The sequence below is a fragment of the Netta rufina genome (genome assembly GCF_964035555.1).
Source record: "Netta rufina genome assembly, chromosome: Z".
Taxonomy (NCBI): domain Eukaryota; kingdom Metazoa; phylum Chordata; class Aves; order Anseriformes; family Anatidae; genus Netta; species Netta rufina.
In genome coordinates, this window is record NC_140126.1 from 46,075,600 (window position 1) to 46,092,209 (window position 16,610).

Sequence of the window (16,610 nt, forward strand, 5' to 3'; positions counted from 1 at the left end):
CATAGTTGGGTAATTACTAGTTACTAGTAATTAGTACTAGTAATTATTAATTACTAGTAATTAGTAGTTACTGCTATCTTAAATAAGATGCACTCTCTCCTGAAGTATGGTATAAAAACTGAGAACATTTATATTTCCTGAGCATTATATTTCCTGAACATTCCATGTATTTTCTGAGTAGCAGTCCACTTATAAGGAAGGGAAGCTGAATTTGTCTGGGTATATGTTTACAAGTATTTGTTCAAATCCTGCAGGCAGTTACTATTTACTGAGGAAAGTTTCTGCAAAAGTAAAGAACCTTTTTTCACTTGCCAGGCGTTTTCAAGTCTATGAACACATGGAAACGTTCTGCCTAATCTTGAACTTCTGTGTACAGAACTGCATCTAGAGAGTTACTCATCTAATTTTGTGTTTATGGCAAAAAGCTTATTGTTTCAATATGGCTGGGGTTTAAAAGTGAGATTGAATATGTAGTTAATAATGATAAAACTTGTGTGGCTTAGTCTTAATTGTCAGAGATATACGAAGTAAATAAAAACATGCTTAATCTCAAATTTGTTGTATTTTGAGAAAAAAGTATTCTTACATCTTCAGATGGCATTTAGGAAGCAGTTCATAAAAGGTGCCCTTTAAGGAAGTTGTTTTCTGCCTTTTCTCAGTTTTAAAACAGTAATGGACTAACATGAGACGGTGATAGACCAAAAAAAAAAAAAAAAAAAAAAAGGCTTCAGACTTGTGTATATATATATATTTTTTGTATATATATATTATATATATATATTAGACTAACAGTGAAGTTGAGTTACTCATTCTCTTTGCACTTAAATAAAACTTAAAATAGTTAACAACTAAGCCATTCACAAATTAACAACAAATTAAGCTTGATACTAGCACAGAAAGGTGAGATAGCTGATGTGATTCAAGATTTGCAGGATCTCACCAAACACAATGAGACCATTTGTGTTTTCATCACTGGACAAGCATTACACTGTGTTGCATAATTGGGACTGGCTTTTCAGACTTCAGCAAATCTTGATATTTATTTGTTCTTTTAACACCGTACGAGTAATACTGAAAGAAATAAATGGGATCACTAAATCTTAAAATGTTGTTCTCTTTAAGGTTTCAGTGGTACCTTTTCTGGAAATTATTCATTTTCTGCTGTTACTGCCATTAATTTATTATTACTTGACGTCTTCGACTTACAAAACTGTGAAAGATAAACAGTGGTTATTTTTAACCACTGATCTGCTGACATGGTTGGATTAATTTAAATAAACATTAATAAATGACAGAAGGCACAGGCATACCCAATGTTTTGAATATATTCTGAGGCTCAAAGGTCAAAAGGCAAACACCATATTAGTTTTACTCAGAACAGAGCTACTGGGTGGGCTGGGTGTGATTAAATAATGAAACTGATATTCTGTCTAGATGTTGCTAAATCACGTCCAGATTCATTACTGTAATTCAGAGTAGAAAAGTTTGCTTTCTGGGTAAACGAGATTGCACCAAGCATGAGTTAATTGAAAGAAAAACGTTTCAAAAAAGTTCATGCCTCCAGTGTAGTCCTTAATCCATTTACAGTCTGTTGCGCTGGGGCTCTGTACTGTGCTAACTATATCAACATCAACTGAGGAACAAAATACAAACTTTTACAGCAAATGTACCTAAAAACAAGTCCAGTTGTTAAAATAAATAAATAAATAAAATGTTGCCTTCTTTCTTTCTTCTTTCTGATTATATCTGCTTGAATGAAAACGCAAGGGAATAGACTGGGAATGGACTTCACTATAGTGAAGGCTATATCTACAGCACAAACTCCAGGTGTAATAAAAACTGGGGAATCACTATACTCCACTAATTTAGGTGTAATTTCAGCGTCTCCTGAGAGCTTCCAGATAATGAACATCCTCTGAAACAGTATACTGCATTCTGCTATCAATACGTTTCTGTGGAGAAAATAGAAATATCAGTTGATTTTTACCTCTTCTGTAAATGGCAAATAGTTTAACAAGGAAGATTACCTAAAATCTTTTTCACAAAAGAGGTTCTGCAAGCTTTGGAACAAAATTTGCAAGCCTTCTCTCCTCTATGAACATTCGGATGCATGTGAAATTTTGCTGTGAGGGAATTAGTTCAAATGATTAATTCTGAAGTCTCATAGCATAGCTTAATGAAATTTTGAAATAGCTAGAGGTAGTTAGAAGCTAAATTTTCACGTATCTGTCAAGCATTAGTCTGGAGCCAGTTCTGCCTTTCTTTGAGTACAAAGAGCTCCACTGTCGTTTAGCACTGGTTATTTCATAGAGGCCTCAGGCTGCTGTGATCTTCCATATTATTTTCACAGCCCATTAGCACTTATACATAGATTCTTGGGATAGTTTTGTATAAAACTACCTTGCAGAAATGTAGAATGTTTTATATATAAACAAATGAAGAGTGGAGAAAAAAATACAATTTGAATGGGAAACAGCACATACTGAAATACAACAGGAAAATACTGAAAGTAAGCTGTAAAGCCAAAATGGCAAATACATTTTCTAAGAGCATTTATTTACTGTTGAAAGTTCAGCCTAAAGAAATCTATGAAATTCTAGCCTAAGTTGTTACTTCAGTAAATGAAGTCTGTGCAGATCATTTGCAGTACAACTTGTCCTGGTTGAACAGCACCTATTTTGTATTGACATTAATAGTTTGATTTCTGTCTATAAAATGGATGTCCTGCAAGAATTTTCATATCTAGTAAAAGTGGGGAGTGGGGTAGTCCAGGTGTAAAGGTAGGGGTCCTTTAAAACTAAGAATCTGTTTTTTGTGATGACCAATGCAAGGAACAATCTGAGAGCATGGGATACCAACAGTATGTTGTATATATTTAAAAGATGTGTGAGTTAAAAATCAATACATGGAAAATTTTGAGTTCATATGGAATCAAAAAGAACACACATGAAGGTCATGTTATTGCTGTTACTGCCTCATTCTATGGTGGTGCTGAAGTGGAGAAATATGCTGGGGTTTGTTGTGGTTATTTTTACAAATAATTTCAGAGATGACTGCCTATATGCAACAGCTATGATGGGTTTTTGTATCTTATTTCAAATAATCTTTTTTTTTCTGTTTGTAGATGTTGATGAATGTCAGGCTATCCCTGGAGTTTGCCAAGGAGGAAACTGCATTAATACAGTAGGTTCCTATGAGTGCAAGTGTCCTGCTGGTCACAGGCAGAATGAGGCAACTCAAAAATGTGATGGTAAGTGATGTTGTCAGACAACAAACCTAACAAGTGACTAAATAAAGCATTATAGCTGTTTGGTAATGAAAGAAAAGGTAATTGATAGTTGCAGTGTCTGATCTGAACAGACATAACAGTAGTGCCTTACGTTTTTCTCTTGTGTCACAATATTTTCTATTTTCCTGTGCATATTTTGTATTAGACTTTTTTTCTGTCTGATTTGTGGGTAAAGATGGCATTCATTCTGTTTCAAAATGTTAAAGTATTGATAAAGAATGAATCTATGAGCTTTGTATTACAGTAACTGGGTTATTAGGATTCTGTTTGTTTTCTCAAGAATGTCCATATATTCTAGTACAGGTAGGTATTGTCAGCCTACTGACTATGGCATGAAAAGCAATTGTGGTAATGGCTGTAAGAAATTTCTTCTGTGTATACTTTGTGTTGAAGAGCCTAGTTAAGTGAAAAAATACATAGGAAATGTCTTTCTTTGGAGACAAAAAAAAAGTCAAATAGACCGTGTTTACTCAGTAAATATACTGGTATAATTAAGAGCTGAAATTCCGTGTAGTTTAAAATAGTGTAATAGAAAATTTCTGAATATTTGTGGGTTTGATGAAGACTTCTCTGAAAAACTACAACACTGTCCCAAACAATGGGTAAAGATACTGTCATATTTAAGTTACACAGATAAGACAACTGCTTGTTCAATGCTGTGGTTTGTGGTTAGGCAGCAATTCAGATATGTTACTAAATTACATTATACATCTATCCAGTTACAAACACACACATGGCTTTTGCCCTATTCTTGAAGTCACATGAGTTTTCTGTAGTTTTGCCTGCACTACAGAATTTAAAGAAATACTAAGTAATACCATAGGTTTGAAAATTGCATTTTCTATGTGAAATGAACCAGATTGCATCCGGTGTTGTTGCAATTAATACCGAAGAGTAGATAAAACAAACATCCAGTTATTTTCTTTGATTCTGTCCTTATCTCACCTTTCAGTTATTTTCTGTCCTTTGATATTGGCCAGTTTCAACTGCTGCTCTGTGCACAATAATATTCCTGTCATGAGTTGTTTTCGGGAAGCCTGGGTATATCTTCTGAAACCCTGCAAGAAACAGTTGGCAGTAGAGCTTCAACCAGCAAAACAGAACTCTGAAGGCTTTTCTTGCCATAAATGAGAAGAAATAGAAGTCACCTTTGTATATGCCATGCATGTACACATCTATATATACCTAGCTGTATGCAAGAGTGTGCCAGTAGTGCACAGAGGCTTAGGGCTCTACAGGAAGCATAAAGATACACAGTAAAAGCAGGTCAATTTGAACTGTGTTGGAAGCAAAGGAGTTTTGCTAGAACATTGGGAAAAAGACTGTCTCCATGCCTTTGCTACTGCTAACGCCCCAGTTGCTGTTGCATTTGCCTGAAGCTGGATCTCTGACTCTTAAAACTTATAACTTCTTTTTTATTTCCTTATTGGGTAGTAGTGGCAGCAGTAGAGGCTACCATTTCTATGTCTTCTTGTCACTTGCCTTTCTACCCATAACATTTCTAACTCCAGAAGAAATTCTGGTAAATTATAAAAGAAAACAGAAAACTGTGATTAGCACTGATATATGTTAATTGGGAACCAGGTTAGGAAAAGGAAAGAACCACTCCCTTTGAGGAACTGTTGCCCGTTGTTCAGCTAGAGAGGCTCTTCTCTAGTGCGATTAATTGAGAGGTGCTTTGCGTTGTCTTGCTCCAGCTTCACTAATCAGGACAAGGCTGCTTTAAAACCTGTTGCATATCTATATGTGAGAGAAGTCTGCCATAGATGGAGCTGAAGTAGATCAATTTCTCTTAGCAAATTCTTTGTTGTAGGGTAGGTTGTCAAAGGCTGTAAGTTTTTCTTTTAAGTCAATGTATCCATTACTCAGAATGTTGTCACATAATGGTATTTAAAAGTAAGCATTATTATTAGATGAATCAGAACGCAAAGTATGATGATGAAGATGTATAGTAATTATCCAACATTTGTTTCTATTGTTTTGTGTTTGTTTGTTTTTTTTTTTTTTTTTTTTTCTGATCATGTATATTAATAAGTTGGAAAGACAAATTGGCAGCTATCATTAGCAGTTACATGCAACTTGGTTTTTGACTTGAAAAAATAAGCCCAGCGTTTTATATCGTCAGACATGGTACTGTACTGATGTCAATATATGACTTGCACACCAGAGCTAATTGTTTGATGAATGAAACAGGAGAGGTGGTTACACAGGACAGTAGAAGGCTTTACTTGCATCAGTTATTAACAGCAAGACTGGCCTTCAAGTTTGAGAAACCAGGGGGAACATCTAAAGCAAGGAACATGTACACTTGCTAGAAAAGGGTCAGGAAGGGGAAAACTGGACCATTCAAAAGGCCATGGGCTCTGGTGGGATGCATCTACAAGAGCTGAGGGAGTTGGCAGATGTCATTGTGAGGACCCTCTCTATAATCTTTGGTCAATCATGACAACTGGCGTGGAGTGGTGGTGGCTGTATGGGTGCGGAGCGAAGGCCGGTGGCAGCCCGCGGGGCAAGCACGCAGGCACTGGGCCATGCCAGGCCGAGCAGGGCTGAGCCGGGCTGGGGTTGAGGCACGGGGAGTGCCGGGGGAGGCCGGCCAGCCGGCTGGCTGGCTGGCTCTGCGGCCATGTGGGCCACGTGGATGCTGCTGCTGGTGCTGGCCGCCCTGTCAACCTACTACATCTACCTGCCACTGCCCAGCACTGTGTCAGATGCATGGAAGCTGATGCTACTAGATGCCACCTTCTGCGCTGTGCAGCAGACGTGTCACCTGATTCACTATTTGAGACTCAGCCATCACCTGATGGTTCTGAATTATTTGATTTGTATGTTCGACAAGTTGAAGTCTGTCTCTTCTGAACACATTAACATAATGGATGCAGTTTTTGATGGTGTGGAAGTCAGAGTGTTTGAACCTCCTGGAAAACAAGATGAAATGCTCAAGTGCAGTGTTGTTTACATCCATGGGGGTGGCTGGGCCTTGGCAAGTGCAAGAACAAGCCTCTATAACAACCTCTGCAGAATCATGGCTGAATCTCTCAATGCTGTGGTTATTTCTGTTGAATACAGGCTGGTACTAGAGGTGTGCTTCCCTTTAATTTTTATATAATTTGCTCGACATCACAGGTGATGCCCTCCCACACCAGCCCCACCTTCCCAGATGCTCTTAGGCAACAGGTTTGAGGCCCTGGATCTTGAGAGATTAGTAGCTGAGGAAGAGGTAGTAAGTCTACCCAGGAGGATGCCTAGGGTGAGGAAGTCGACTCCACACCTCAGGACTGCCTTCACAAGGGCAGAAAGAAAGGTGATTGTTGTGGGTGACTCCCTTCTCAGGGGAACAGAGGGACCTATTTGTTGATCTGACCCTACCCGTAGGGAAATCTGCTGCCTCCCTGGGGCCAGGGTCAGGGACATTGCCAGAAAGCTTCCCAACCTGGTTCTCCTCTCTGACTATTCTCTTTTAATAGTCCAGGCTGGCAGTGATGACATTGAAGAGAGAAGCCTGAAGACCATCAAATAGGACCTTAAGGGACTGGGACGATTAGTGGGTGGAGCGGGAGTACAGGTGGTGTTTTCATCCATTCCTACAATGGCAAGGAGGGGTACAGAGAGGACACAGAAAGCCCACCTGATAAACACATGGCTCAGAGGCTGGTGATAACACAGAAATTTTGTTTTTATGACCATGGGGCGCTTTACTCGAAACTCGGCCTGATGACTGCAGACGGGTCCCTATCTCTAAGGGAAAAACAGATCCTAGCCCAGGAGCTGGCAGGGCTCATTGAGAGGGCTTTAAACCAGGTAAGAAGGGGGACGGGGCTGAAACAAGGCTTGTTAGAGCTGTGTCAGGAGGAACAATGGCAAGGCTGGGAGAGAAGACAATGGCCCAACTGAAGTGCATCTACACTAGTGCACACAGCATGGGTAACAAACAGGAGGAGCTAGAAGCCATCGTGAGGCAGGCAGGCTACGACTTGGTTGCCATCACGGAAACGTGGTAGGACCACTCTCATGACTGGAGTGCTGCAATGTCTGGCTATAGGCTCTTCAGAAGGGACAGGTAGCATGGAAGGGGTGGTGGTGTGGCTCTCTATATCAGAGAGAGTTTTGATGTCGCGGAACTTGAGGCTGGGAATGATAAGGTTGAGTCCCTATGGGTTAGGATCAGAGGGAAGGCCAACAATGGAAACATCCTGGTGGGGGTCTGTTATAGACTGCCGAACCAGGATGAGGAGACTGACGAAGAGTTCTACAGGCAGCTGACAAAAGTTGCGAAATCATCAGCGCTTGTTCTTGTGGGGGACTTAAACTTCCCAGATATATCCTGGAAGCACAACACAGCCCAGAGAAAGCAGTCTAGGAGGTTTCTGGAGAGCCTGGAAGATAGCTTCCTGACACAGCTGGTTGGTGAGCATACCAGGGGAGGTGCCCTGATAGACCTTCTCTTCACAAACAGAGAAAGACTGGTGGGAGATGTGGTGGTCAGAAGCTGTCTTGGGCAGAGTGACCACAAAATGGTGGAGTTCTCTATTCTTGGCAAGGCCAGGAAGGGGACCAGTAAAACCGCTGTATTGGACTTCCATAGGGCTGACTTTGAGCTGTTCAGGACACTGGTTGGTAGAGTCCCCTGGGAGGTGGTTCTGAGGGGCAGAGGAGTCCACTCTTCAAGAGGGAAATCTTAATGGTGCAGGAACGGTCTGTCCCCACGTGCCCGAAGATGAGCTGGTATGGAAGAAGATCGGCCTGGCTCAACAGAGAATTGCAGTTTGAGTTTAGGAGAAAAAAGAGGGTTTACAATCTTTGGAAAAGAGGGCAGGCCACTCAGGAGGACTATAAGGACTGTTGAGAGGCAGTGCAGGGACAAAATTAGAAAGGCCAAAGCTCATCTGGACTTTGATCTGGCTACTGCCATCAAAGAAAACAAAAAATGTTTTTACAAATACATCGACACAAAACAGAGGACTAAGGGGAATCTCCATCCTTTACTGGATGTGGGGGGGAACTTAGTTATAAAAGATGAGGAAAAGGCTGAGGTGCTTAATGCTTTCTTTGCCTCAGTCTTTACAGGCAAAAACAGTTGCTCTCTGGATACCCAGTATCCTGAGCTGGTGGAAGGGGATGGGGAGCAGAATGTGGCCCTCATTATCCACGAAGAAATGGTTGGCAACCTGCTACAGCACTTGGATCTATGCGAGTCAATGGGGCCAGATGGGATCCACCCGAGGATACTGAGAGAACTGGTGGAGGAGCTGGCCAAGGTGCTTTCCATCATTTATCAGCAGTCCTGGCTATAGGGGGAGGTCCCAGTCGACTGGCAACTAGCAGACATGATGCCCATCTACAGGAAGGGCTGGAGAGCAGACCCAGGAAATTATAGGCCTGTCAGTTTGACCTCAGTGCCAGGGAAGCTCATGGAGCAGATTATCTTGAGTGTCATCACATGGCACTTACAGGGCAACCAGGTGATCAGGCCCAGTCAGCATGGGTTTATGAAAGGCAGGTCATGCCTGACGAACCTGATCTCCTTCTATGACAGAGTGACGCGCTGGGTGGATGAGGGAAAGGCTGTGGATGTGGTCTACCTTGACTTCAGCAAGGCTTTTGACACCGTCTCCCACAGCATTCTCCTCAAGAAACTGGCTGCTCTTGGCTTGGACTGGCGCACGCTTCGTTGGGTTAGAAACTGGCTGGATAGCCGGGCCCAAAGAGTTGTGGTGAATGGAGCCAAGTCCAGTTGGAGGCCAGTCACTAGTGGCGTCCCCCAGGGCTCGGTGCTGGGGCCGGTCCTCTTTAATATCTTCATCGATGATCTGGACGAGGGCATCGAGTGCACCCTCAGTAAGTTTGCAGATGACACCAAGCTAGGTGTGTGTGTCGATCTGCTCGAGGGTAGGAAAGCTCTGCAGGAGGATCTGGATAGGCTGCACCGATGGGCTGAGGTCAACTGCATGAAGTTCAACAAGGCCAAGTGCCGGGTCCTGCACCTGGGGCGCAATAACCCCAAGCAGAGCTACAGGCTGGGAGAGGAATGGTTGGAGAGCTGCCAGGCAGAGAAGGACCTGGGAGTGATGGTGGATAGTCGGCTGAATATGAGCCAGCAGTGTGCTCAGGTAGCCAAGAAGGCCAACGGCATCCTGGCTTGTATCAGGAACAGCGTGACCAGCAGGGCTAGGGAGGTGATCGTCCCCCTGTACTCAGCTCTGGTGAGGCCGCACCTCGAGTACTGTGTTCAGTTTTGGGCCCCTCGCTACAAGAAGGACATCGAGGTGCTTGAGCGGGTGCAGAGAAGGGCGACAAAGCTGGTGAGGGGCCTGGAGAACAAGTGCTACGAGGAGCGGCTGAGGGAGCTGGGCTTGTTCAGCCTGGAGAAGAGGAGGCTCAGGGGTGACCTTATCGCTCTTTTTAGGTACCTCAAGGGAGGCTGTAGCGAGGTGGGGGTTGGCCTGTTCTCCCACGTGCCTGGTGACAGGACGAGGGGGAATGGGCTTAAGTTGAGCCAGGGGAGTTTTAGGTTAGATGTTAGGAAGAACTTCTTCACTGAAAGGGTTGTTAGACATTGGAACAGGCTGCCCAGGGAAGTGGTGGAGTCACCATCCCTGGAAGTCTTCAAAAGACGTCTAGATGTAGAGCTTAGGGATATGGTTTAGTGGAGGGCTGTTAGCGTTAGGTTGGAGGTTGGACTCGATGACCTTGAGGTCTCTTCCAACCTAGAAATTCTGTGATTCTGTGATTCTGTGATTAAATAAGTCTAGGTATCGTGATTTATCATGATTAGCAGTACAATTTTCTTTCAGTAGAATTCAAGCTTAAATTTACTGAGTATCAAAACATAAACTACCTAAAATTCAGAAACATTTGCTTGTAATCATACCACCAAATATATACAACTATCAAAAAAAGAAATGCAAGTGTTGAATGTTTTCAAAAGTGCAACTGTGATGTCTCACTCAGAAGAGTGGATATGAAAATTTTAGAATTATAATCAACTTATCATTTCAGTGTTGAAGGAAAGACAGCTGTAATTACTAAACAAATGTATAATGTGTTTGATTGTGTAGGCAATTTATAGTTTAGAAATGTGTGTTTTGTTGTTGTTACTGGTCTTCGATTCATGCTTTCAGTTGCAAAGCTTTTCACTGGAAAGCTTTTATTCAAAATGGTATTCTCTGACTTACAGCTGTTTATTTTGGCAGCACTCTTTGAGTTTGAGAATGTTTAGAACTTTTTGTAGTATTGAATGTAATGATTACATTGATGTTGGAGAGTACCTTTGGCTTTTTTTGAGGAATACTTACTTATTCTTGTTTATTAGAAGTTCACTTTTTTTTTTTTTTTTTTTTTTTTTTTTTTTTGTTCTCTCAGTCACAGTATATTTTATTGGTTTTCCATGAGACTTCTAGATCAGGAGTAAGAAAATTGAGATTATTACCGTGCCAGCTGCTGCAGTGTTAGTACAGACTTTTCTAATATAATAAATGTATCATTAAAGCAAAGACAGCAAAGACATCATTTGGACACTGTGATATAATCCCTAGAAGAGCTCCATGTGAAGGACGAGCCATTACCTCCTCTGAGATGAAGTCAATACATCAAATAAATACATTCGCAGAGATACATAAAAGACAAGTCATTCATGCCACTTATCAGATCCAGGCAATATTCTAAAATGGTAACTGTAGTGTGATGTGTCAGATGAATCCTAGATTTATTGTGCTAAAAATTGACATCGTCAAAATAGATTAGTATTAAATCATATATGCGAGTATGAAAGTATTGAGTATTTTCTGAAGTGTGTAATTTTCTCTTAAGACCTGTTGATCTGAAAAATTCACAATCCTTTGTCTGCTTTCAAAGAGAGTCTCAGAATTCAAAAACAGACTGGGAAAAAAACTTCCACTACATTGGGTTCCACTAACCAAACTCCCATTTTCTTCATCTGAACCCCAAAGCCAGAAAACATATCCATCTACCTTCTTTTGCAACTACAAAATTATGGTGAAGCTATGACACCATTGGAATAACTGTGATGCCAAGCTGACCAGTGTGTGTGGCTGGAGTTCTGCGATGAAGTGATGTAGTCTCTTTAGGGAAGAGATGAAGAGTAGAGGAGGACTACCTTTCATAAAAGAAGGCTTGTCCTTCACATGGAGCCCTTCCAGGAATTGTATCACATGTCCAAATGATGTCTAAATGCTGTCTTTGCTTTGATTATATATTTATCATATTAGAAAAGTCTGTAGTAACACTGTGGCAGCTGGCATGGTAATAATCTCAATTGCCCTACTCCTGATAAGTAAAAGTTATTTTACAGGCCACTATGTAAGGATGAGAAATCAGACAAAGTCTTCTTTAAGCAGTTCAGGGAAGCATGTAAATAACAGTTACTGATTCTTCTGGGACAATTCCTGAAATCTGGGGGAATGGCAACACAGTGGGACACAAGCTGTCCAGGAGGTTTCTGGATGGTATCAGGGACAATTTCTACATAATTTCTACATGCAGATACCTGTTAGGCCTAGCAAGTGGGAAGGTGTGACAGTGTCTTAGATCTGCTACTCTGAAACATAAAGAAATGTGTTGGGGACATGAAAGTCTTATGTCAGCCTTGGAAATGAAGTAGTAGAGTTCAAGATCCTGGAGGGAGTGAGGAAGGGAAGCATCAGACTACAGACTCTAGGCTTAAGGAGAACAGATTGTGACTTATTCATTGGACTGGTAGTTGTGATCCTATGTGATCCTGTAGGGAAGCAGCTCTGAAAGGCAAAGGAGCTCAAGAGTTCTGGCTGTTTGAGAATAACCTCTGCCCAGGACAAGCATGGTCTGTCCCAGCACCCAGGAAAACAAGTAGACTTGTCAAGAAAGCAGGCTGGCTAAACAAGGTACTCGTTACTATTTTTTAAGAAAATCTTAAAATCTAAAATCTAAATCTTAAAATCTAGGGTTTTTGATTATTTTTTCCAGCTGTTTTGGAGAAGCAGGCTTTTTAGCCTTGTTTGGTCTGTATCACCAGATGCTGGTATGTACCAGTATTCTGGATGACAGTGTACACAAATAATTGCATGTATTTTTGTTGGCTGATTGTAGATCTGAATTCTGTGTATGTTGTTTCTGTCTGGCATCTGGTGCTTTGCTGACAAAAGAACTTGCTCATTGATATGTGTCCTTCCTTATGGAAGCAGTAATTAATGCATTCTTTGCATTCTACTTCTTTAACCCATCTAAAGCTCTGTGTAATAGTTAAAAATATTTTTTAGCAGTTCTCCCTGACAGTATGCACAGGAAAAGATAAATGTATTTTTAACATATATCTGCATAAAGGTTTGTGGTGCCTATGGAACTATGCAAGGTAGAAGTGAAACATCATCTGCAGTCATAAACATTTGCTGTTATTTCATAGTTCAGTAATCAATTGGTTTTCATTTCCTGCCTGGTTGGCAGCCTGCTGCAGCACAGGTCATAGCCTCCGGCTTTGTTTCTTCTAAGACCCTGCCACTTCCTTCTGTGGCAGAAGTTAGGTACTAATTAGTCCTCCGTCACAGCTTCCCCACAGGGAATTATCCATAAGACAAATCACCGTGTCCAGGTTGTACCATTTCTTTCTGTGGTTACAAAACTAGTGAAACTGTTGCTTGTTCATTACACTTGCTTCACAGCCAAGATGGTACTGCCAAAATAATACCAGGGTAATACCATAAAACCAAGCCATAATTTCATTCAGCCTTTTTATTTTTTAAAGACCTTGAGAGTTTATAATCTCTCAGTGTGAGATTTATAGAACAAAACTATAGCTAGTGCTTTAAATGATTATGCTTTAAGGTAGGGGAACTGTTTGCATGAGTGAAGTTGCATTGTTTGTAGATACAGATTGGGAAGGGTTTAAGGAATCAGTCCCCAGTGAATTAGAACCTGTTTGCAGAGATATTATTTATTAGAAAATGTTTGTTTAAAGTATATAGAACTGATATACCACAGAGTATTCTGCTCACTCCTTTCACTTTCTTTAAGAATGGAAAAACAGATCAAATATTATTTCCTGTTTCAAAGGACAAGATTCAAGTTGTTATTCACCAGACAAGGCTCCAGTGTTCAGAGGGAGATACTGGAATGTTCTATTGCATGTTCAAACCTTTTTTTATCTAATAGTGAGTCTTCCACTTGAAAGTTTGTGTGTCACTGTGTGTACAGCTATCATTGGACTAAGTAGGAATGATCATGACATACTCTTTGTGTTGGAATTCACATTGATACAACTATGCTAAACAATAATTATAACATTGTTTTCCTAAGTAGCCTAATTGTTTGTATTATACTCATTTTTTGTGTGTGTGTATGGGTGTGTTTTTTTTTTTCTTTTTTTAGGAGAAAAGATCAGTAAAGGGGCATATTTTCAGTTTATCACATTATTTTGAGCCTCAGATTAATATTTACTGACACTGACATTTCAGAAATTAATGGTAATTTTACATAAGTAAATAGACCTTTAAAGATTTCTAACAGCATCTTCTATGAGTAACTGTGTGTGTATTCCCTTGTAGAAATGTAACTAGATAGCTTAGGCTATTTGGTAAAATACGACCTTTAAAAGTAATCCACCTCAAGGTGCAATGTTACTGCTTTTATTTATAAACTTCTTTATATTACTAAGTTATAGGCTTTCCACAGTAGTCAGGACAAATCTTTGCACTTCAGGGCAGGTCATATAAGAAGCAGGTACACAGCCGAGAAATTTGAGGAGAGACTATTATAGGGTTTGTAGCAGATTCAAGATTTCCATAGTACTACTGTGATGTAGTACTATGATAAAAGAGAGGATGCACCCTCTCTTTTATGGCCTAAAAGTTTGGATCTACAATATACCAAGTGTTCATTGTCACTGTGAGAATTAAAATTGTTCATTTTTAGTATCTTATCTCTGAGTATTACTGTTCAGAGATGGATCTTGTATAGATAAATGGAGGGGAGAAATAAGTTTTCAGTTGTGCTTGCTGGTTTACATAAGAGGTGGAATATGACTCGTTTGTATTTCAAGACTCTAATAAATGTGTCCTACTTACGCTTTTCAAATTGGCTTCATACTCTTTGACTTAACGTAGTTAGTTATGATACCACTTACAGTCAGAGTACTCCAGGAAGTAGGAGGCCTCTGATGCTCTTCCATTCTTGCTGTACAGTTGACATCAGAGGGGTAGAACTATATGACACAGGCTAAGTCCTTTTACTTTAAAACATGACAACAAAAATACAAATAACCTTTTAAAAGATGTGATCTTTTTCTCCTTTAACGTGCAATTTCATTATACTGCAAAAGTTATTTTCAGATTTGTTACAAGAAGCTATAGGCTAAAATGATTTTCAAGGGACCGTTTTCAAAACTCAGAAGTTGAGAGCCCCTTTTCTAGCACTTCTAATCCAGCTAGTTCATAAAATCCTGCTTACTATAGCAGTAAAAGTCTTGAATTCTGGCTGACAAATAGGCAGACTGTTTGTTTTTGTTTTTGTTTTTGTGTTTTGTTTTGTTTTGTTTTGTTTTCTTTGGTTAGAAACTCTTTTCTTAATACTCATACCTGCACAGTTTTTGCCACATTATAAATTTGTTCTCATATGGAATGTGACTTGCTTTCTCATCTATTGCGCAACATTGGAACTGCAGCCATAGACACCATCAGTCTTTTTCCCTCCTTAAGATAGCATCTCCTTTTACTATCTTTGGAGTGTTTTCTCCAAGACCACAAGACTTATGTGTGTTTGGAGGGGGGGTGGGGGGAGGGTGGTGAAGGAAAGGGGGCTGCAATTGTACAACTTCTTAAGTTCAGCCATCCTGAAATAGCTCTTCTATTATAAAAACAAACAAACAAACAAACAAAAAAAAAAACAAGTACATGCCAAAACCAGTGGAAGACGAAACCAAGATTTAGTTCAAAAGCTGTTGAAACAATCCTCTGACTGAATCCAATTGCTCCCATGTTCCCATAAGGAAGATAATTATTCTTCCACAAGGGTTTGCTATGTTAATTGGTTAAAAACATGTTTTTCTCACCATGTGGAGAAGACTGCGGAATCTTCCTTCTGCTCCAGTAACTGTCCAGGTTTCAGGAAGGTGCTTGCTGCCTTCCCAGCTCCCTGTCCTTATTGGACAATGTTTGCAGGGAAAAAGCCCTGGATAGTGTTAAATCCCTGTGCATGTAAGTAGGTAAGCAGTGTGGCTTACCTTCTGCAGCTTTGCAGAATTGGCTAACTACTTCCTTCCAGTCTCTCTCTCAGTTGCCAAGACTACAAACTGCAGCTACTCTCAGTACGTGAGTGGGCTTTGACCCACTCAGCTGAGTGTGACCAACTAGTTTGGAATTTCATTTCCTGTGGTAGAAGACCAGATGTCAGGTACCTGTAATGATGTTTACTGCCTTTAAAGTAACAGGTACCTGTGCCATGGTGAAAGTGAATTGGAAGATGACATTTTTGAAGTGCCTGGTGGTTTTAGTATTCAAATATTTATTGATTTTTTTTTTTCTTTTCACTTTAGTTGTATAGGAGCTGCTGTTGCATCTCAATTATAAAATGTGAAATAAATGCTGTGAAAACTACAAAATTAAGACCCACATTCTATGAGAGTTACTGAACAAAACAGATATTTTTAAAGAATACATAGCTAGCTCCTAGATCAGGAATTCTTAAATGTAATTTTTTCATGTATCACTGGTGGCAGTTCCTACCTACTTTGTGCCATTCCATTCATGTGTGTAACATCTGCATCTTCAGACATCTCCGTTGTTTTATACCACTGGTGATATCATTATCAAAGCTTGGGTGCCTCTAAACTTCAGGATAGGTTTTGGAATTTATTATTGGATCTATTTCAGTAGTGAAGGAAAAGGGTAGAGCTGTATTTCCTTGAGCTGGAAGTTGTACTTTAGATGATGGTAGGATAAGGGAGTCTTCTCCCATGAATACCCAGTGACTCTGCTGTTGGCAAAGTGTCACTTTCTAGATGGAGGCTGTTCCTGTAGAGTCCTCCTTTTGTCATATTTGTTGCCTTTCTGATGTGATGTTTCAGTTTGTGTGTGTGTTTATACAGAAGGCAGTGTTATTCTTTAAAGGGCTTACAGGTTGTGAAAGACATTTGCTGCATGAAAGATCCCAACAAGGCATCCAACTGGTTTTGGTTCTGTTTTGATTTACACACATGATTTCATCTGATTTTCATGAAATCGTATGGTAAGCAGCTCACCACATTATATATATCGTCTTCAACAATAGTAAATTAATGCAAGATTTCAGAGATTTTCTGAGGAATTGTTTGGTTTTGACTTACACCAACATTTCA

At 40.2% G+C, this 16,610-nt stretch overlaps 1 protein-coding gene across 1 annotated transcript in view; it reads left to right on the top strand.

Annotated features, from left to right (window-relative positions):
- FBN2 (fibrillin 2) overlaps positions 1 to 16,610 on the top strand; it is a gene marked incomplete at both ends in the record, with an annotated part of 194,580 nt that overhangs the window by 48,185 nt on the left and 129,785 nt on the right. The window contains one exon of the mRNA XM_084304737.1: positions 3,125 to 3,250. Within this exon, the coding sequence (XP_084160863.1) occupies positions 3,125 to 3,250 (126 nt within the window). The remainder of the gene's footprint in view (positions 1 to 3,124; positions 3,251 to 16,610) is intronic.